This window comes from Ovis aries, chromosome 14, assembly GCF_016772045.2.
Source record: "Ovis aries strain OAR_USU_Benz2616 breed Rambouillet chromosome 14, ARS-UI_Ramb_v3.0, whole genome shotgun sequence".
In the NCBI taxonomy this organism is placed as follows: domain Eukaryota; kingdom Metazoa; phylum Chordata; class Mammalia; order Artiodactyla; family Bovidae; genus Ovis; species Ovis aries.
In genome coordinates this window covers 9,541,015-9,564,618 of record NC_056067.1, presented here as the reverse complement: position 1 = coordinate 9,564,618, position 23,604 = coordinate 9,541,015, and the positions used below count along the sequence as shown (strand labels likewise).

At 44.5% G+C, this 23,604-nt stretch overlaps 1 protein-coding gene across 4 annotated transcripts in view; it reads right to left on the bottom strand.

Moving 5' to 3' along the window:
* Positions 1-23,604, bottom strand: part of CDH13 (cadherin 13) — a 1,037,580-nt gene that overhangs the window by 127,229 nt on the left and 886,747 nt on the right. For all 4 annotated transcript variants that reach the window (XM_004014934.6, XM_060398282.1, XM_060398281.1 and 1 more), the window contains one exon: positions 8,611-8,751. In XM_004014934.6, coding sequence (XP_004014983.2) covers positions 8,611-8,751 — 141 coding nt within the window. The remainder of the gene's footprint in view (positions 1-8,610; positions 8,752-23,604) is intronic.

Here is a 23,604-nt window from a genome sequence, read left to right as displayed (position 1 = left end):
CACAAGACTGAAACTCAACAATGAACTAACTCAATCCTAAACTGATTTAAAGTCATCCTTTTTGTTTTTGTTGGTTTACAGAAAGCAAAAATGATAAAGTTAAGGAATAGTGTACATTGATGTTATCCTGACATCTTGCTTCAGATATTTTTAGAGGAAAAAGTAAATTTCTAACGTGATAAATAAAATAGTTCCTTGGCTAATAAACTTACAAATGAAGAGCAGTGAGTCAAAATGAACACACTGGTAGAGATTCACATTTCTTGTGATTTACCTGCAATACCAACATACAAAAATCTTAAATTAATTTATTTATCTTAATTGGAGGCTAACTACTTTACAATATTGTAGTGGTTTTTTGCATACATTGACATGAATCAGCCACGGGTATACATGTGTCCCCCATCCCGAACCCCCCTCCTCCCTCCCTCTCCATCCCATCCCTCAGGGTTGTCCAAGTACACCAGCTTTGAGTGCCCTGTTTCATGCACTGAACTTGGACTGGTCATCTATTTCTCATATGGTAATATACATGTTTCAATGTTATTCTCTCAAATCATCCCACCCTAGCCTTCTCCCACAGAGTCCAAAAGTCTATTCTTTATATCTGTGTCTCTTTTGCTGTCTTGCATATAGGGTCATCGTTACCATCTTTCTAAATTCCATATATATGCATTAATATACTGTATTGGTGTTTTTCTTTCTGACTTACTTCACTCTGTATAATAGGCTCCAGTTTCATCCACCTCATTCAAACTGATTCAAATGCATTCTTTTTAATAGCTGAGTAATATTCCATGGTGTATATGTACCACAGCTTTCTTATCCATTCGTCTGCTGATGGAAATCTAGGTTGCTTCCATGTTCTAGCTATCGTAAACAGTGCTGCAATGAACACTGGGGTACATGTGTCTCTTTTAATTCTGTTTTTTTGGTGTATATGCCCAGCAGTGGGATTGCTGGGTCATATGGCAGTTCTATTTCCAGTTTTTTAAGGAATCTCCACACTGTTCTCCATAGTGGCTGTCCTAGTTTGCATTCCCACCAACAGTGTAAGAAGGTCCCTTTTCTCCACACCCTTTCCAGCATTTACTGTTTGTAGACTTTTTGATAGCAGCCATTCTGACCAGTGTGAGATGGTACCTCATTGTGGTTTTGATTTGCATTTCTCTGATAATGAGTGATGTTGAGCATCTTTTCATGTGTTTGTTAGCCATCCGTATGTCTTCTTTGGAGAAATGTCTGTTTAGTTCTTTGGTCCATTTTTTGATTGGGTCATTTATTTTTCAGGTATTGAGCTGCTTGTAAATTTTTTGAGATTAATTCTTTGTCAGTTGCTTCATTTGCTATTATTTTCTCCCATTCCGAAGGCTGTCTTTTCACCTTGCTCATAGTGTCTTTTGTTGTGTAGAAGCTTTTAAATTTAATTAGGTCCCATTTGTTTATTTTTGCTTTTATTTTCATTACTTTGGGAGGTGGGTCATAGAGGATCCTGCTGTGACTTGTGTCAGAGAGTGTTTTGCCTATGTTTTCCTCTAGAACTTTTATAGTTTCTGGTCTTACATTTAGATCTTTAATCCATCTTGAGTTTATTTTTGTGTATGGTACTAGAAAGTGTTCTAGTTTTATTCTTTTACAAGTGGTTGACCAGTTTTCCTAGCACCACTTGTTAAAGAGATTGTCTTTTCTCCATTGTATACTCTTGCCTCCTTTGTCAAAGATAAGGTGTCCAAAGGTGTGTGGATTTATTTCTGGGCTCTCTATTTTGTTCCATTGATCTATATTTCTGTCCTTGTGCCAGTAACATACTGTCTTGATGACTGTAGCTTTGTAGTATAGTCTGAAGTCAGGCAGGTTAATTCCTCCAGTTTCATTCTTTTTTTCTCAAGATTGCTTTGGCTATTAGAGGTTTTTTGTATTTCCATACAAATATGTACAAAGCCTTTGACTGTGTGGATCACAATAAACTGTGGAAAATTCTGAAAGAGATGGGAATACAGACCACCTGACCTGCCTCTTGAGAAACTTATATGCAGGTCAGGAAGCAACAGTTAGAACTGGACATGGAACAACAGACTGGTTCCAAATGGGAAAAGGAATATGTCAAGGCTATATACTGTCACCTGCTTATTTAACTTATATGCAAAGTACATCATGAGAAATGCTGGCCTGGAAGAACCACAAGCTGGAATCAAGATTGCCAGAGGAAATATCAATAACCTCAGATATGCAGATGACACCACCCTTATGGCAGAAAGTGAAGAGGAGCTAAAGAGCCTCTTGATGAAAGGGAAAGAGGAGAGTGAAAAAGTTGGCTTAAAGCTCAGCATTCAGAAAACGAAGATCATGGCATCTGGTCCCATCACTTCATGGGAAATAGATGGGGAAACAGTGGAAACAGTGTCAGACTTTATTTTTTTGGGCTCCAAAATCACTGCAGATGGTGACTGCAGCCATGAAATTAAAAGACGCTTACTCCTTGGAAGGAAAGTTATGACCAACCTAGACAGCATATTAAAAAGCAGAGACATTACTTTGCCAACAAAGGTCCATCTAGTCAAGGCTATGGTTTTTCCAGTGGTCATGTAGGGATGTGAGAGTTGGACTGTGAAGAAAGCTGAGTGCTAAAGAATTGATGCTTTTGAACTGTGGTGTTGGAGAAGACTCTTGAGAGTCTCTTGGACTGCAAGGAGATCCAACCAGTCCATTCTAAAGGAGATCAGCCCTGGGTGTTCTTTGGAAGGAATGATGCTGAAGGTGAAACTCCAGTACTTTGGCCACCTCATGCAAAGGGTTGACTCATTGGAAAAGACTCTGATGCTGGGAGGGATTGGGGGCAGGAGGAGAAGGGGACGACAGAGGATGAGATGGCTGGATGGCATCACCGACTCGATGGACATGAGTTTGAGTGAGCTCTGGGTGTTCGTGATGGACAGGGAGGCCTGGTGCGCTGCAATTCATGGGGTTGCAAAGACTCGGACACGACTGAGTGACTGAACTGATATAAAGTTTTGAAATTATTTGTTCTAGTTCTGTGAAAAACACTGCTGGTAGCTTGATAGGGATTGCACTGAATCTATAGATTGCTTTGGAGTATCTATAGATACTCATTTTCACTATATTGATTCTTCTGATCCACGAACATGGTATATTTGCCATCTGTTTGTGTCCTCTTTGATTTCTTTCATCAGTGTTTTAGTTTTCTATATATAGGTCTTTTGTTTCTTTAGGTAGGTTTATTCCTAAGTATTATATTCTTTTCATCACAATGGTGAATGGAATTGTTTCCTTAATTTCTCTTTCTGTTTTCTCGTTGTTAGTGTATAGGAATGCAAAGGATTTCTGTGTGTACATTGATGTTATCCTGACATCTTGCTTCAGATATTTCATTTAGAGGAAAAAGTAAAGTTCTAATGTGATAAATAAAATAGCCCCTTGATTAATAAACTTACAAATGAAGAGGCAGTGAGTCAAAATGAACACACTGGTAGAGATTTAAATTTCTTGTGATTTGCCTGCAATACCGACATACAAAAATCTTAAACTGCCTCAAAACAATGATGTGGGTGACATGATTACAAGCGTCCTCAGTTTAAAGATTGGTCTTTATACAAGAACATTTGACACTGCAGAGCTGTATATATATCTATATGATAGAAACTTGATAGAGATGTTCTTATATATAACCACAATTCTTCAATTTCACATGAGTTTTCCAATAATGTAGTAAAGGTGAAAAAATATTTCTAAACTCTCAACAATACAGAGCAAGCTTCATCAACCCTGCTAGAGAAAAGACTAGACTTTTTGTTCCCTTTCTGTAGAAAATGTCTTTATATAATTATTACATAAAGAAGATACCACAGAGTTTTCAGTTAAACGTGTAAGAGGAAAAAGTATTATGGGCTGAGTTAGGCAGCTAATTAATAAATAATTAATACAATATTTTTATTATGAAAGCCAGTATTGCAAAGAAAAGGTAAGACTCCTGAAGCATCGAAGTCCTTCAAGGCCTGACACTGACTTTTGTGAATTGCAGACTGGACCCCAGTACCCTCTTGATCACTTAATGCAAGTATCTGCTGCTGACTCAGTTTCAACTTGTTGACTCCCAGCTTACGCCATTTATCTTTACCCCTTTATGAAAACTGGATCATTTACTCATCTCTCAGTTTCCAGAAAAACAGGGCCTTTTAGGTTTTTTTTTAACACCATTTTAATCACAGGTATTGTACTGTTATAGGTTGAACATTAAAATATTTACCTTAAAAAGAATTCATCAAGTAGGCCCCCCCCAAAATTCCTAAGTTATTAAATCTTCATTACCAATTTCCATTTTAAGGTAAAACTTGAAAATCATTTAAAAATCTTATAATTATTTGCAAATACAGTCTTTTAAAATCAATAGTGATTTAATTAATCCCCCAATCCTGGGGTTTATGTGAAAATATTTGTTGAACATTAACTATGCTATAAGGAACAAATAACACATTTTTTCTTAAAAAAAAAATTTAGAGAGAGAAATGGACAAGTCCTTTTGCTCTAAATGGGACTTAGATTCTCAACCATAATTCAGACTCTGGGTTTGGAGAGTTTACCTATATTTCCTAAAGTCATTTCCAAATATGTAATCTAGAAAAGCCACAGCTAACAGGTAAACATTAACAGTTAAAACCATGTGTAAAAACTATTGGGAAAACTCACAGAAGACTCTCCATAGGGAGACTAGCGCTTCTAACCCAAATTTTCATGAAAATCAATGACTAAGATTGATTTCATATATCAGTAACAATTTACAGCACTTGGTTCCTCACACCCAAGGACACTGTTCTCAAGTTAAAATTATCTTCAGGAAACATTCAGTAGGTACTGGATTGTTGAGTGCCAACTGGGAATGCAACAGAGAATAAAAGAGGTGTGGGCTTCACTTTTCAGCAAGCTTATAGTCAGCATGAGTACTCACAGGGGAACAAATGATCTCAGTATGCACTATTTGCTGTTTAAAATAACTAAAAATACAACATCTCCTTTCTCAGTACCAACCTCTATATTATCAGGGGCTGCAACCTGCCAACTAAAGACAGCTGGAGTCATTTCTCAATATCCCTTACAGATAAAGAAGGCTGAGGAGACTCAAGTAGATGTCATTTGACTTTCTGGGGAAGTTCTTTAGAGGACGTTTTACTTAGGTGATAGGTTCTCCTTTGCCTTTCTCATTTCCTGCTTCTTTTTATCTGTTACACGGACATGACGGCTGGCACTGCAGTGACCCTACTGTACCATGACGCAGCTTTGGGGAGGGCAGAGAAGAAAGGTTAAGAGGAACACACTAAATTGACAATGCCATGGTCTTGCCGTGTTGGCCTGGCACTTGCATGTGACGGAAACTATACTTCTCTCTCATTCAACACTGCGCTATTAGCAGTCTGTAAGTTTTGGCCAGCTGAGACTCCTCTTTTAAACAGACAAAAAAATTCATTTTTCTGGAGATGAAAGATCATATAAAGTAGAAATTTAAAAAAAGACAACAATCAGCTATTAATATTTCTATGAATTTCCTAAGAAATGTCCTTGTATATGAAGGAACTTACATAGAACAACATCTTCTTGGACAGGTTTCTAGATACTTCCAACCTTGAATGACCACCGTTTCCATTCTGGGATGACTGAGCCCTGACCTGTATCTCTAAAAATTATTTCAGCTTCAGGGTCACAGGTCTCTGTTACTTTCTTTTCTGAGTTCATCCTGTTCGACTTCTTCCACACCCAAGACCATCTTTGGACTAAGTCCCCCTCCCTTCTCCACCTAACAGGCTTCTCTCAGATGTCTTTGCCTTTTCCCAAAGTGATGAGTTTTACAGTTTCTGCCCTCTCTTCTTCAGAATTACTTCTCCCTTAATCATGGGAGGGTCTTAATCATGTATTTTGAAGTGTTTGAGCAGGTTCGTAGATCACTTTAGAGGAAAACAGCAGCTTTTCAACATGGAGGGAAGGCAGCCCCTTAGATAAGAATTTCGGTTGGCCTTCTGAATTTTAGAAATGACATCATTTATCATACCATCATCTTGCTCACTGCTGCCATCTTCCTCACCAGCACCTTCCTCACCGTCTTCCTCGTGACTGCCTTTACCCCACTCTCCTCACTGCCACTTTCTAAATTACCACCACATCCTCACCACCAACACTAGAGAACACGAGGTCACAGGAAGTAGTGCTTGTCACCATCAGCTCATTTAACATTCACAAGAACTCAGGGAGGTGTGCTTTATGATCAGCCCCATTAGCAGGCGACAAAAGGAGAATGCAGATGGTGAACATGCTGCGATCACGTGGCTTATAGGTGGGGTGTGAATCCCTTTCTGATTGAGAGCTCACCCCATCACATCTCTTTCACTGCCTCTAGTGTTCTGGCGTCCACAGTGTATGAACCCCCCACTCAGTGACAAAGAACAGCAGCTTTCCTGGAACACGCTAGACAGTTCAGTTGTGAATTTGATTTGCTCAACATTGGCAAAGACTCTTTTGGACATCTAACGTCTAAGAGAGAGAATGTGAAGTACTAGCTTCCCATTTTTCTCATTTTGTTACTTGTATCTCCATACAAGTTGTGATGTCAGCTCTGCCCCATGGGAATCTCAAGCTCATTATCCAATGTCCATTTGAAGAGAGTTCTGTGATTTTGCCAGTATTCACAGGTGAATACATTATGCTACTCAAGGTCTCTTACTTTAATTCAGACCTATGTTAAATCTTTCCTTAAATTCAGTGGTATTAACAACAATATCAACAACAAGAGCCTCTCACAGTATTTAGCCCATAGCTAGGAACACAAGCTGAGCTCAATTCAGCCTCCACTGATATAACTAAGTAATATCACCCTTTTGGTAACATGGATAGGTTTTCTTATTTCAGATTGGGGTTATCTAATTTCTAGTGTCATTACTATGTCTATATTGGCCATTCCACAGTGCCTTGAGTTATTCTTTTAAAAGAGGTTCCTGAGAAATTTTACAGATCAACCAATACCTCCCATTGAATATCTTAGGAACACCAGCTCAATGAGACATGGTGAGGTGGTCCAGGAAAAATTATCCCCAGGCAAAATAAGCCTGAGAAAATTTATAGCCCATACCAACCCCTTAGAGAAACACAAAGCATTTTAAAGTACCCAGAAGCCCTATAGTAAAAGAAACCCTGCATACCATTCCTCTCAGTGCTCTCCAGATTTCTTTGACCCTGAAATCTGCCTCCACCTCCTCCTGTACAATGATACAACTCGTGGAACTAATTTCTTGGAGCATAGTTTGAGAAACATGGGAATAATACGCAATCTATATTAGCAGTTACAGAAGCACTGTTGTGGGAGCGATAGAATGGACTGCATCAGCTATGTGGACTTTGCTGTTTTGAGGTTAGAATCCTGAGTGTCCAAGATGCCATGGGTGACGGGGAGATTTCCACCTCCTGGATGAGTCAGGCAGGGCTGCTGATGTGCAGAGGTAACTGGGGAGTCAGGGGGCTGGGAAGGGTCGTCAGGGGTGGCCCGGAGCACAAAAGAAAGGGGTGCACAGTTGCCAGTCCAGACCTGGGTCTCTTCTCTGATGCCTGGGAGGGGAGGAAACATCAACAGCGGGCAAAGAAGTGCAGCTTTCGGGCCGAGAGCATGGTTTCACAGGGCGCAGTGCTCACATCCTACTTCTGCTACACGTTCAGCCCAAGACCTTGGAGACCCAGATTCTCTGAGCTTTGAATAAGCTCTCCGATTGCTTAAAAAATGTGGCTCATTAAGCCAACCTCACACGATCAATTGAGGCAGTGGATCCCAGGTGGAGATCCCTGAGGTGGTGGTGGTGGATATACAGGAAAGGTTTGGCAAATGGGGGGCTGCCATGACTGATTCTCTACTCTTGGTCAGTAAGAGGGGTGTTAAGTCCTTGGCTCTGGTCCTGACCCCCAAAGAAACCAGAAGCGTCACATTGCCTTCAGATGTACGGTGCCAATGACTTCTTAGTCTGGACACATATTCAGCAGCTGGATCCGGTCTTGCATACTCAGCCTGTCCCCAAACACTATTTCGTTGGAATAGATGGGAAACAGCAACCATGACCCACAATCATAAAAGCACAGGAGCCGCAAATAAATAACGGCTCTCCCAGACGAGCTAACTTGGTTGTTATTTATAAGCTCCTGGGCCGCCCAGTTATTGCCAAGAAAATCTGCTTTACCTTCTTGCTGCTGTTCCGTCTGGCCCCTCAATCTGTACTTGCTGAAAAAATAGTTATTGTTATGCTAAAACCACAATAGGACTCGCATAATTCAGTACTAAATAACACCGATAAAACTATGAAAGTGGCACTTTGGCATTAAAAGTTATTTTCTTATGGACTTTAACAAGATTCAATGCTTTTGAATCATAATGCTCTAGTATTTTCCACTAAAAAAAAAAAAAGATAAAAATGTAGAAAACTATTCTGGCAAAACACCATCTTCCCTCCACAAAGGAGAGCTTTGATGTTGCAAACAGGGAGCCAGCAGGGCTGTGGTTCATGGAATTAATGTTAATTAGCAATCACGGCCATGACTGGGAGGGGTGCTCAGCAGGGGGTTTACCTCTTTCTTGGTGAACTTTGGTGAGTGATCATTTTTGTCATCGATCATGATTGTCGCTGTGGCTGTGCCTGTTAATCCAACATCCAGTCCTGCCATATCTTGAGCCTCAATGATCAGTTCATACTTGGGGTTTTCCAGCGTCTACAAGGCAAAAACACAAGAGAGAGGATGGCATTTAGACTGGAGTCACTGCTTGGGACAGGTGGCCGGCCTGCGCTCGGCTGACGCTGTGTGCCCCCTCCCTCAGGGCAGGCACCTGGGAAGGGCAGCACTCTCAGCGGTGGTGGACAAACGTACCTTTGGAGTCTCTCCAAGCAGAACAGTCCTTAAACATGGACTGGAGTTGGCTGTGGGGATGGAATCTATTTTCTGTCCTTGTTTAAGGGGGCATGTGATACATTCCAGAATGTTCTAAGTCCAGGGTTTGGGTACACATTGCACATTTGATGTTTATATCCATTATATGTCATTTCAGAGTGGCCTCATGGAACTGATCTGGAAATGAGGCTAAATCTGATGATGAGATTAGGACAAAGATAACAGCCTTAGGAACTGAACAATCTGGACCAGGTATCAGATTACTCTGCTTTTCAGAAACCAGTGTCAGTCTTTTCAACGAGCATGTTAAGTTGCATTTATTGTCCCCATTTTACAAGAGAGAAAACACCAACTGAGGTTTAGAGTCATTTATACTGCTCTTCCTTCATGCCACTGTGAGTTTAGTCTTTTATGTCGTGTGAAACTTGAAAGACTTTTTTTAATCCAGTCGTGATCTGATAAATTTAACACAAAAGCAATACCGCACTGTTATCCCTCAATACATATGTTTTTCATTTGAATATTTGACAGGTATTTTGCTATCATGTTTAAACACTCTCAGTTGATTCAGGGCTCAGTGGGGAGTTGGGTGTGATCAGCTCCAATAGGAAGAGTGCCTGAGATGTGGGACTATGCTGGATCCTGACTGCAACTCTCCCCTGGATTCTGTAACACACCGGTTTATTCAGGAGGTTCTTCTTGGCCCTGAAGTCAGCCAGAATTGATTCTGGGGTTGCTTGCAATTAAAGGAAACTGTGGTGAAGACAGTTTTACTTGTTTACCCAATCCTATTTCTTTTGACTGCGGGGCGGTTTCCCAGGGGGTGCTAGTAGTAAAGAACCTGGCTGCCAGTGGGGGAGATGTAAGACACTTGGGTTCAATCCCTGGGTCAGAAAGATCCCCTGGAGAAGGAAATGGAAACCCACTCCAGTATTTTTGCCTGGAGAATCCACAGACAGACAAGCCTGGCGGGCTATGGTCCACAGGGTTGCAATGCATAAGACAAGATTGAAGAGACATAGCATGCACATACAGCTGGAACTTACGAACTGTGTGACCGATTCCGGCCAATGGAATGTGGGCAGAAGTGACGGACTAATCTGGCCCCTAAAGCTCCCGCACAATCCTCTGTTTTCTATTCCCCAGAAGGAAGAAGCCTGGATCTCCACGTGCCAGTGGCGCAGAGACCCTTCACTGACACGCTTGTAGGCTGGAATGTGAACAAGAGGCAAGCCTTTGCTCAGGGTTAAGGGAAGTTTATTACAGTGCCTGTCCTCCTCTGACTAATTTGAAGGCTATGTTTCCCATTTGGCCTTATTTTGATGCCCATTTACCATAGCCTAAGTGGATGACAAAGTTTTCAAGGGCAAGGACCATGCCTTTGACCCCGACACCCAGCCAGTACGCAGCACACAAGCTGGCCAACTTACTTTCATTATTGATAATGATGATATACTACTGTTTCCCTGAACTAAATTATATCTCAAAGGTCTGAGCATATCAGTGGCATTTCCAAACCAGAGCCATTTATTCTCAGGGAATGGCTCATCCTTTGGGGAACTCTAGCTCAAGGAGATAGGATTTTATTTGGACCAAGAGAAGCACTGTGTCAAAACTGGGAGAATTAAATTGGCTGCTCTGATTTTATTTTAAGCTATCTGATCTGTAAGACATATCTGAGAGTCAAGCTGCTCTCCCGGTTTGAATTCTTCAGTCATGCATTTCTATTGCATTCACCATCTCCTCCTGGGTGTTGACTCGCTACCAGTTAATATATATCCTAGAAACAAAAGGAAGATGGTGTGTCTGCAAGAAAAAGCCTCGGGTGTGTCTCCGCAGCCACGGGCTGGGTTCACCGACCACACTGATTTGAAAACCAAACATTTAATCTTGAAAAAAAAAAAAAAAGAATCAAACTGTGTCATTAAATATGGCGTATAATCAATCACCAGACCCTTGATGTTTTACACAGCTACCTCGACTGCCATACGAGTAAGCATTTAACGGAACATTTATCACTAATAACAAGCATAATGGTGGCTGTGGGGGAAAATCAAAGAGGAAATGTTACACAGAGGAAGGTTTGGCTGTTAACCCACCCGGTGCCCCCTCCTTCTCTTGCTTCAACTTGAGCCGCCCTCCGCATCTCCTTTCATACTTTGTCCAGACTGGACTTTTTTCTACTATACCCTACTTTGTCTTACTTTTGACCTTTCTACCCCCTCTTTCTCCTCTCAGTGAATTCATGCTCATTTTCGATGGTCATTCTTCATTGCACTGATGCTCCATGAAGGCAGGGATCTCATTGCATAATGGGGAGCTGACACGTAGGGAGGAAAAATTGGCCAGTTGACTGTTACCTTGGCTCCACCTCTTAGAAGCTGAGTGAACCTGGTCAAGTTGCTTATGTTCTCCTTGTCTGAGTTTCCTCACCTGTTCAAATGGGGGAGAATAATAATACTTCTAGGATAAGCGAGGATGAAAGCAGGTAATGTAAAGTGCCGAGCACGGAGCCTGGAGTGTGTACGTGGATGCTGTTGTTATGTAGTAGAATCTTTGGAAAGTCTTCTAAGGATGTGGCAAGAAGCTGAGGGAGGCCTACAAGAACAGCTGGAGGGAATGGAGAGCTGCCCACAACCACTGCAAGGACCTGGAATGGATCTTTCCCCAGGCATACCTGATGAGACCAAAATTCTGGACTCATACATGGATGGCAGCTTTGTGAGAGTCCAGAAAGCAGAAGACACAGCTAAGCCACATCCAGACTCCTGAACACAGAAACTGGGAGATAGTATCTATTGTTTTAAGTTACTACATTTTGGAGTAATTTGTTATGCTGCAATAAATAACAAATACAGCTTTTTCTCCAGCAGCAGGAAATCAAGCCTGAATATACATTGGAAGGACTGATGCTGAAGCTGATGCTCCAACACTTTGGCCACCTGATGTGAAGAGCTGACTCACTGGAAAAGACTCTGATACTGGGAAAAATTGAAGGCAGGAGGAGAAGGGGATGACGGAGGATGAGATGGTTGGATATTATCGCTGACTCAATGGACACAAGTTTGAGCAAACTCTGGGAGATGGTGAAGGACAGGGAAGCCTGGTGTGCCGCAGTCTATTGGGTTACAAAGAGTTGGACACAACTTAGCAACTGAACAACAACAAAAATCACAATCTGTAATAATCTTGTTTATTGATTATTTGTTTATTGGCTATGTTGACTCTGATCACTTGAGTTCCGTGGGGCAGGGACCTTGGCTTGCTAAAGTTTTATCTCCCAGCTACTAATTCAGTGCCTGGCACATTGTTGTTATGTACTAATTAATCAATTTTAGTTGCATTTTTATAAAACAATGAATTACAAAGAGTGGTGTGCCCATAAATGTTTAGCAGCATGTGCTCCGGACTTGCAGCTTTGTATGTTTTGGTGGTTTAAATACTCTTAACCATGACTGCTTTCAAGCTACCAACATTATGTCATTGAGTGCATAGCTGGAAAGTGAAATACACAATAGGTTCCCATGAGCGGGTAAGACTTGGTTCCAGCTTATAAACGGTGCTTGAAGGGTCAAGGAAATCTGTAGGAGTCTTTTGCAATAGATCCCTTTGCTGTCTAACATTAAAGATATTGTTAATGAGAAATATTAACATGAGATTTATAGCAAGGATATAGTGCAGTTCATTAACTTATTTACTCATTGGTTTTGCCCGGAGAAGCTGAGCAAAGCAAGACTCCTTGCAGTATGGCACCTGAACAGAGACTGCATTCTTCTCCAGGTTAGCTGCACCCGACACCTGGTCTATAAATATTAAAAACAGATGGCTGAGTGCATTATATGGAGCAGAATGAGTTGCTGTCTGTCTGGGGTTTGATTTACCCACTCTGGCCATGTAAGACTGGGGCCAGGTAGTCCATAAATCCGGCAGGACCGTACATCCCTTTATGAATGCTGCCCTCTTCTCACCGCAGGTAGGGAGGGACATTCTTCCACCTTCCTAGCCAACAGGGCGAGTCAGGTTTGACTTGTGTTTGTCTTTAGGCCACCTTTCACCTTGTTGCTTGATGCTAATGTGAACAGTCATGTACGTGGCTGTCACCTGCTGTTTTCTTGCTGGCTGGGGTCTGGTGGGTAGGGAGAAGGCAGAGCTCATTTCCCCAGATTTACTGGTTGCTGACAGAGCCAGCAGGGTGGGGAAGCAGCAGGGGACGTAAACACTGCCTCTTAGACACATGCAGCTGGAATAACCTAAGTGATTTCGGGTTGAGGGACACCAAAATCAAATAAAACATTTCCAGGTGAAGAGGACCTCTTCTGATGTTACTGATGAGTTACAGTAAAAAAAATGCTAAAGGCATTCATAAGATACCTGGAAAACCACCCCCTTTAGACTCACGGCAGCAAATATTTGACATTCAGGTTGATCCACAGAAACATTTATATAGTGTCTACTAGGTTCCAATAGCTGGTGAATGATACAGACCATGCTTTTAGTGCATTTTTAGATAAATAAACAAAAAGCAAGTATGTCAGTATGATGAGGTAAGTGTTATGGAAGTGTAGCAATTAAGGTCTGTGAGAAGGGAGCCAGGATGTGGGGTGCTCAGAAAGGCTGTATGAAGGTTATTTAATTTACCAAATATTTATTAAGTACTTGGAGAAGGAAATGGCAACCCATTCCAGTACTCTTGCCTGGAAAATTCCATGAATGGAGGAGCCTGGTAAGCTACAGTCCATGGGGTTGCAAAGAGTCGGACATGACTGAGAGACTTTTCTTTCTTTTTCTTTCTATTAAGTACTGAGTACACATTAGGCACTGTGCTAGAGAGTAGCGACAAATAAAGGGAGACAAATCTGGCGCTAGGAAATTCCGAGGTGATGTCAGAAGATTTCAGGAGACTGAGATGGGAGCAGGAAGAGAGCTGCGGTTATTGCAAAGGAAAGGCCACTCAGCCCAGACACTGGTGGGGGATGAAGGGACGGCCCTGAAGAGGAGTGGCTTCTACTGTGGGGTTAGAAATGGAGTCATGACATGGAAGTGAATTTCTGTGGAAGAAGATGAGAGACCATTAATCCTAAAACACTCTTAAATTCACCCGTTTAATAAGGACTGAAGGCTGACTCTGAATCTGCTCAGGACACCCTGGGAACAAGAAGTATAAAGTATATTCTCTACTTTCAAGGAACCCACAGCTTGGTTGAAGGTAAAACATGCGAACTGGCTCCACGAGGCAACAGGCAGGGTGTGCAGAACGCATGGTCCGCAGGTTCGGATGAGGACGTTGCAGCCGGGAGGGACGCTGCGGTGTTTACGTGGCTTCAGGCCAGGGCAGGCTGGAGCTGGGCTTTGAAGGAGGCTGTGAGGGCAGAGAATTCAGAGAGGGAAGAGAAGCTCGAGAGCCAGCATGGAGGTCCAGCTAACACAGGGCCACTGGCGTGGCTGGAGTCAAGGTCTGTGATGCAAAGAGACAGGAACTATTGTCTCTTGAAAGGATCTCAGACATCACCTGGTCTATCCCACCTTCAAGGAACTCCCAGCCTGAGGGGACAGAGTTAGGGAACGTCCAGAAACTTACGGCTAGTTTGGGGTGGATCTGAGCATGTGCAAGTACAGACCCCTAAAAGCTGAAGTAAAAGAAAATATTATTAAAGTGTTCTTTCTCTATGGTTTTTATACATTTTTCTGTTTACTATACTATATATACAGTATACTCTCTCTCCCCGCCCCCCCCCCCCCCCCACTACAGTGTTCACTATATTAGCCTGGTTTTTCTAATCTTTTGGTCCTGAATTGCCATGGCAACATTATGCCTGGTACATAGTAGGTGCTTAAGAGAGACTGACTCCATCAGTGCTTCTGGAACTTGCTTTGCTTGTATCAGAAGCTCCTGGTGGCTGCATTAAAATACAGATTTTCAGCCCACTTATGGTGCTTACAATGGAGGAGATCCAGATTGGGGCCCAAGGACGTGCCTTTCCAGAAAGCCTCTCGGAAATGCTGCTGCTGCTGACCTGAGGTCCACGCTTAGATTAGCATCGTTCTGAATGAACACCTGAGGAAATGCAGGTCAACATGTACCCTTATTTCAGCTTAAAACTCACTTGTTTATGATGTAATTTAAACAAAAAATAGAAACTGAAGTTTCTTTCTCTCGGCAAAATTTTCCTTTTTTTTTCCCTTTCTAGAAAAAAACGTACTCCACGTGAGCCACTAAGCAACACTATGGTTGCTGCTCGAGCCTGCTTTGTCTCCCACAGCAGAAGGCGATACAGCAACAACAGGAGAGAGACAGAGGTTTGAAGAGGCAGGCGGCACGCTGCTGGACTTGAAGCTGGAGAGACGGAGGAGGGGGCCATGGGCTAAGCGATGCAGGGGGCCTCCAGAAGGTGGCAAAGGAGAGGTGATACATTTTTACCCAGAGCTCCCGGAAGGAATCAGGGCCCCTGACACCTTAATTTCACCCCAGTGAAACTCATTTCAGACTTTCAGCTTCCAGAACTGTGAGATAATAGATGAGTGCTGTCTGAGCCACACACTTTGTGGTCTTGCTACAGCAGCCACAGGGAATGGATGTGGCTCCTCTGAGGTTGCTTGTCAGGCATCCTGGGGAGCCGAGGTGCTGCCTCCCACCCCACCCTGCGGTGCTCGTCGTTGCCAGCTGCCACCTTCATTTCACTCCCAGCTGCCCTCCTTCCTCAGGACTGCCCACCTTCCCAGAATAGCATTCGCTATCGTTCCTCTGGGAAATATTTCCATTTCAGTCCTTTGAAGTGTAATGTCAACCAGACCTTTCCTACAAATGCTGTCTAGTAGGAAGAGATGAATTTCCTCCCATCTACAAAGGGGTAGATACTGGATCAGTTTCCTGGAGAATCTTCTCTTCAAAGTATATGATTTTCAATATGTCAGTTACTTACTGAGAATTCATTACCTCCCTCAGTGGAGGCAAGGACCCTGCCTCTAACTTACTCCTGTCCTGTTCGGGACAACATCTGGCCCTCTGAGACACACATGTCCCAGGACACTGCCTTTACGTGGCCATTGGGTTATACTGCTTGAAAATAAACTGAGCTAATTTTAACCACTACGGGGAAAAGTCACACAGCCAGCCCAGTTCCTGGCACTCTCTGTTAATATGTGATGGATGAGTAAATCAAAGGGTGGTGATGAGGACTGCCACTCAGAAAGCTTGGCTTCAGGGATGCTCTTCTAGGTTGCAGAGATTAGAGGCCCAAGGAGGGGCCTGGGTGAGGTTGGTCAGGCTGAGCGGGTCTCTAGAAAGCCAACTGTGCAGAGGAGGGGCAAGGTGATGAGGCTCTGGCTTCCTGGAGCGAGCAGGGGAAGTTCTGGCCTGTTGGAGAGGCAGCCACATTGAGGGAGGCTTGGCTGGCTCTGATACTGGAGGACTGGGCTCCCCCACCTCGTGGCAGGTGCCCCAGGGCAGGTCCCTAGCCTGGGCTCAGCTCCTGGCCTGTCACACAACCTGACTGCATGAGCTGGAATGGGGACCAACAAAGGTGGGGCAACCCGGTCCTCAGCAGAGGTCTGGACAGGAACGACCTTTCAGACAAAGAGGGACCAGAGGCTGTTGCTCAGAGGAGCCTCAGCAACCCCATCTGGGGGCTGCCTCGGGTGACCCTGGGGGGTTGTATCTGCCACAATATAAAATCGGGAAACCGGTGTTCCTGTCATCCGCCAAGTGCTCTCCAAAAGCAAATAGCTTTTCTTGGGTTTCAATTTATTACCATCTAAAATGTCATTCTCTGTATGGGTAATAAAAGATAATACGTTTTATGGTGGCTCCTTATGTTAAGGTTTTACAAAATCTGTTATTAAATGATCTGCATAGAATCTAAATGAATCTTACTAGGTTGCAAGGCAGAGCAAGGTGGTGTTTTTCCTTTCCTCTCCCCCAGAGCAAGTGCAGCTAGGAGGGCGGCACTCTCTGCATGTTTCCTAATCACACAGCGGAAGGTAATGTTTTTAAGGTCAGACTGAAAATCGTGTTCTGCTGCGTAATCGGCTTCACAAATTTATATACTGGTCAAAACGTCCAGAAAACTCAATTACTGACCCCCAATGACAAAAGCACATGAGCCCACCAAGGACTGGAGGATGTTTCTAAAATTAGGTTCTAAATGCCTACGACTTGGAGCAATTGCAGTGTTACCACCTTTGCCTGCTCTGGGTCCTCTGCGTGTGAACAGCCTTTCGCCCATTAATTTCAGGTGCTTAATCAGCATCAGCTCCCCTACACAGAAAAGCGCAGTCTGAGTGGCCTTTGTCAAGCTTGATCCATCCGGTTTCTGCAAGTGTGATCTCTTAATCAACTCTGCCATCCAGGGTTACTTTTAATCAGCATTATGTGTTTTCTCTGAAGTCAAATGCATTTTTATGCAAAGCTTAATTGGGCTTAGAGTTCTATTGCAGAATCATCCCAGGTAGCTTTAGAAGCAAAGGACCCCACTGAGAGAGTAATGAATCAGCCGCCGACGCCCACCCACTCCACCTGAGGCTGCTGCTGCTGCTGCTGCTGCTAAGTTGCGTCAGTAACTTAGGAGCAGTGACCCCATAGATGGCAGCCCAACAGGCTCCTCTGTCCCTGGGATTCTCCAAGCAAGAATACTGGAGTGGGTTGCCATTTCCTTCTCCAATGTATGAAAGTGAAAAGTGAAAATGAAGTCTCTCAGTCATGTCCAACTCTTAGCGACACCATGGACTGTAGCCCACCAGGCTCCTCCGTCCATGGGATTCTCCAGGCAAGAGCACTGGAGTGGGTTGCCATTGCCTTTTCCACTCTACCTGGGGACAGGAAAGCAATTCAAGATAGCACTTTTATGCTGTCATTGGGTTATACTCTGAAAACAGGTTGAACTAATTCTAAATCATCTGGAGGAAAGATCACACAAGATGGATTCCAGTTATGCCACTGCTGTTGTTCCCAAAGCGAACTCACATACCAGGCAGAAAAGGCAAGGAGGACAACCTGGCCGCAGACTCTTCCAGAAGGCTCTGCTGCCGTTTCCATGCCTGGCACAGGAGCCCTGCTTTCTTCCTCCTGCACCATTTGGATGAGACCACCCGGTGCACTGTGATCTCCTGCCCGCTGGCACGAGGCGGCCCTTTTGTGATCTTGGCTCCATCATTCATTTTGGCCTGGAAACTGTCTTGGCTCTGCTGACAAAAGCTCAGCCTATGAACACCCTTCAATGCTAGTCGCACTGGGAGCAAGGCGTTAGATGTTATGACTTAACATTTGGTCTTCCCCTTTGCTGGCCCAGCCTCACAGACAGAATGAATGTTGATAAAAACAAGTTGTGTTCTCCTCCCAAATGATAAAACTTACCAACATGCCCTTGGAGGGCTCCTTTCTATTTTATTTTTAAAAACGAACAATAGAGTTTTCTGCATGCCTTTCAGCTCCTCTCCAGAGCCTGTTTCAAAGTGGCAGAGAATTGAGCTCTGCACCCAGTAGAGCTGTGGGAGAGGGCATCTGAGCGCCTCAGCTCCGCTCCCAGTGGGCTCAGACCTCAGCTCTGTGCCTCGTGCACCCTCCTGGCTCTAACCGCCAACCACGGATGGCCCTCTCTGCTCTGGGCCACACGCTCATTCCGTGCCAGCCCAGCTGGGTTCTGCTCACCCTCTGTCATTACAATAATTGTGGCCATGTCCCTTGAGCATGTGTTATGGGCTGGAAATAGTGCCTAACCTTTCATGGGATTCTCGTAATACTTTGAGAGGTGGCTAAGCCCAGCTCCTCCTGCATCAGTGAGAATTCTGTTCCCAAGGACACACAGCCCTCACAGGATGGAGCTGGGACTGGAACATGCTCTGTGTCCACTGCCTACACCCCTAAGTGCTGCACTCTGCGGTCCGTCCTTCAGCTCACAGCCTCTCCTGGTAGCCCCTGAATTCCACGTGGGCATCCCTTTCCCTGCTGTTCACACCAGCCCTGGATGGGCTGGGCTTGAAAGGATTGGAGCTTTTCTCAGATGGGTCACCAGGTATGGGCAGCTCTGGGAACACTTTCCAGTGAGTCTCTAAGAGTCTGCCTTCTTAGAGACCCCAGGATTCCCACAACTTCAGTGTTCCCCACCCCCTTATTGATTCTGACAGCTCCAATTACCACCTGTCTCTCTTCTGTCCAAATCTCTCCTAATTCCCAGATACACATTTCTAACTGCTCGTTTGGCATTTCCACCTGAACATTCCACAGGCCCTGCAAACATAGCGTGTCACAAAGCAAACTCAGGATCCTTCCCGCCAAGCACACTCCTTCCCTGTCCTGGTTCATGGTGTACCCCCCATTCAGGCTGCCACGAAGGACCCTGTCATGACTCACTTTGACTGCTGTTTCCTGAGATGGCAGAATATGAACTTTGGAGTAATTTGGGAAGGGGTCATAGGGTGCAGAAAAGGTAGAGAGAGGCCCTGGGTTAGCAGAATTATGGCATCGAGGGAAGAAAGACCGCCCCAGCCAGACCAGTACACAGGGCCCCAGAAGCGGTAACCACTGACCAGGCTGGGGGATAGATTTATTTATTTATTTATCGCTGTTTAAAAGTCTATCTCTTTATCTATCTATACACACACACACACATGCACACACACTTACACACAATGTTTACAATGGTAAGGTCAGTACAGTGGAATTACAGACACATATTCTTTTTTTTCCCCCTGTTTTGGGTTATCTATATTTACTATATTTTCCCTACTAGAAAAATGTATGGCTGGGATTACAAGGCAATACCTTACATTTTAAAAGTCACAGTTTTAAAAACAGAAAATCAATGAAATAAAAACAAAACCTCTCCAAAGTGATGCTTATGACATTAGATCTATACCCTTGGAATATATTTTTTGTCTCTTTTAAATTCTATTTTGGACCCAGTGGAGAAAAACGTATGAAGCCAAGAGCTGTGTAAAAACCAGAAAACACTGGTATAAAGTGGACAAGCATCAGCTGAGTGTTGCCCTGCCAGAGCAGCCTGACCTGCCCACGAGGTGGGCTGTGTTCCCCCACCTCAGGGCCCAGCATCCTGACTCCCTGCCGCTCTCCTTTCACGCGCATCTCAGCAAGCCCTCCCCCAGCCCCCAGGCTGCAGGCAAGGGACCTGAGACCCAGAGAGGGCTCGTTCACTTATTCGTCAAATGCTTCTGAGGGCCACCTGGGGGTCAGGTGTTTCTTCAGCTGGTGGGCATAGAGCCACAGGCAGAAGTCACGAAGACCACCTCCTCATGGAGCTTATCTTCTAAATGAGGAGACAGATTGTAACAAAACCAATAGAGATGGACACTATGAAACATATTACATAAGAAGGGGGAATGGAGAATTCTGCAGTGAGGGCAGAGGCTCAGCTTTAAGGAAGGTGAATTGAGAAAGTCATGTCTGATCAAAGCCATGAGGAGACCAAGGAAGAACCAGCAGATACCCTGGGGAAGAGCTACTCAGACAGATGAGTCAGCAAGTGCAAAGGTCCTGGGACACATGGGGAGGATCTTTAAATCTGAAATAGTGACAAAGCACTGAAAGCATTTCTTGAGGACTGGCTTCTGGTGTTGTTGCTGCTCTGCTCTGGTCATGCTCAGGGCAGTGAGCACCTGTTGAAACTAGGGGCAAATAGCATGCAGTTCTGGGTAGGTGACTTGACCACAGGCTTTATGAGGGCAGAGGCAACACCTGCCTTTCAAACACCCTGTACTCATTTGTTGGCTGAACAAACGAATCTAGTTGTGATTTTTACAAAAGAGAAAACAATTTTCATCATTTCACAAAAATTAAAAAGCATATTTCCTTCAATGCCAGCTGAAATCCAATCTGCCCAAATTTCATTATAGATAGAACAATCAAAGGCTAGAATTTTAACCGCATAAAAACATCTTAAAAAATAAACAGGATAAGTGACACCCTCTATGTGGAATGCACTTTCTTCCTTTTATAAACACTAACTCCCACAAACAGAGATCTGTCACCTAACAGGGCTCTGCAGTGTTGCTATTCAGCCCAGCAACCAACCCAAACATTTGGCAGTTCTCAAGCTTCTTATTATAGTCGACTCCAACACCGTGGGACTTTTAATAAGAAAGCACAAAAGAAACAGTGAAGTGAGGAAACGGACAGGAATGAGAGTGGGGTGGTGCACCGATCTTAGATTGAGGACCTTCCCAGATTCAATTTAGTCAATTACCAAATCGATCAATTCCACCTCCTAAAATTGTTCACATCCAGCCTCTTCTTTCCATCCCATTGCTTCTCTAGTTCAAGGCACAAAAAATAAGCCTCTGTGGCCTCCTCACCACCTCCAGGGCATTTCCACGGCAGTTCCCTCTCTAATGCTTGACCCTGAGCACTCGGCTGCTCTGCCTTGCACCCCTCCATAGGTCCCTGAGGCTACCAGGATCCTGTCTAAGCTCTGTGGATCGGCCCCTGCAGGTGTGCCCCCTCGACTCGCATTTCCTACCACGATTGCCCTCACTGGTTATCCGCCGGCAGTACTTCATCACTGGCCATGGTTTCTTAACCCGGCCAGGTGATCTTCTCTCTGCCTCTGCCTCCCATTGTTTGGAACCTCCACCCACTGTCCCCCTGGGAGGCGTCTATGTGTCAGCTAAGTCTCAGGTCCCAGGCTGCTCCTCTGTGAAGCCTGCCTGGATTCTGCCACATCTGCTTGGGAGTCTACCCCTCCGCGCTCACACTGCACCTTATTCCCATGCATTTGGCTCCCTGCTGGCCTGTGAGCTTCTCGAGGGCTGTGACTCTGTGCCCAGCAGCATAGTTCTTGGATGTGGTAGATGCTCAGTGAATACTTGTGATCGGGGAGAATGATCGAGTATGACGTCTGCCGAGGAAAGTCTGAATCTTGACGAGTCGCAGCTCCCTGGACCAGCCACCACCCACCTCTTGCTAGGGTCATAACAACAAGGGGTGAGAGAGATGGAGTGGCTTTCAGAATCAGGGAGACAGGTGGCCCCGAGCCACCCCTGACTACCTGTGTGGACCTGGACAAATTGCTCAACTTTCTCAGTGCTTCCCGTGCCCCCTCTGAAAATGGAAATGTCATTGTCTACCTTGAAAGCAAGAGGATGCTTGCAAAATTAGCACAGCAGGAAGGGAAGACTACAAACTGGCTGCATGTGTTGACCTTGGACCAAGTAATCTCACGAAGCTTCAGTTTTACCATTTGTAAAAGAAGGGGAATAATAGTGTTTACCGCCGTGTCGTTGGGAGGACTAAATGGAATGATACACACACAACACCCAACAGTGAACATTTGTTGGGCGTTCACTGTTACTGTGACTGCACCCAGGACGCTCTCTTATTGGACAGCTTCTCACTCTGAATTGTACCAGGTGTTTACAAAGCTGTAAGCTGCTGGGAGTCAGGGATCACTCAGGTCTCTTCATCGTCACATCGGAGACCCCTGCCCACTGCCAGGGTACAGCAGATGCTCATTAAACACGAGTGGACCAGAGCCTGCCCAACCGTCTACCGCCCCCTCTCTCTCCACAGGGAACCCATCCCTGAGGACCCGGCTCGAGACCTCCTTGCATCCCGAAGGTGGTCCCTGCTTCCTGCTGTGGGACTTCTGCTCCGGAACCAGCAATATTTGCATTTCTCTTACGTTTTCCTACTTCCCCGTAACATGGTTCAGCCTGGAACCTACAGTGGTTATTTACATTTTAACCAGTCTCGAAGATGAGGTGCGCCCCTGTAGCCACGTCAAGTTCTCAATCAGCCAGCACTCATGGCTGGTCTGCACCCTAGAGCCCTCAGGCCCAGCATAGTTTTGTTGTTGCTTAGTTGCTCAGTTGTGTCTGACTTTTTCAAGACCCCATGGGCTGTAGCCCACCAGGCTCCTCTGTCCATGGGGTTCTCCAGACAAGAATACTGGAGTGGGTTGCCATTTCCTTCTGCAGGGATCTTCCTGATCCAGGGATCAAACCTGCATCTCCTGCATTGCAGGTGACCCACCAGGGAAACCCCAGCATATTTTACCATCAAGGAAAAGGCCCCATGGGTCTGAGGAATGGATTTTATGGGGTCTGAGAAAATCAAGAATGGCTGGACATTCTTCCCCATCTAGTAATAGCTGGCCAGGGATATTTTCACAGATATACCATTTTAAACCTCATCATAATACTGTGAGGAAAAAAAAAAAACCTACTCAAATCCACCCAGCATAGCTCTCTGCAGTATTGAAGACTGCTGCTGTCTAAGCCAGAGGCACCCACATTAAAAATAAATGCTTAGTCAGAGAATATTTAATGGCATAGAAAATAGTTTCTACTACATCGTTGAGAGGAAAAAGCAGTTTACAAAACTGTGTGAATATGGAGATCCCATTTTTATGAAAACTGGACTTATCTCTGCACAATTTTTAAACAGGGCAGGAGAATTATATACAGCAAGATATTAGCAGTACTTCTCTTTGACTGGTGTGGCTGCACAATTTCTATTTCATTCTTCGTATTCTTCTCTAATGTTTTTATTTAGTGGTCAGAAAAAGGGCAAGTTATGTCTCCAGAAATGAAGGGCAAGGTTAGGGTGATCCTGGACACATCTGTGCGCTTTTGGTGGGGGCAGATCATAGGCTGGGTGGCTCTGGATGTGGCCTCTTGGCACTGTCTCCTCCACATGTCCTGGGCATCACGCAAACCCAGGAGACCCAA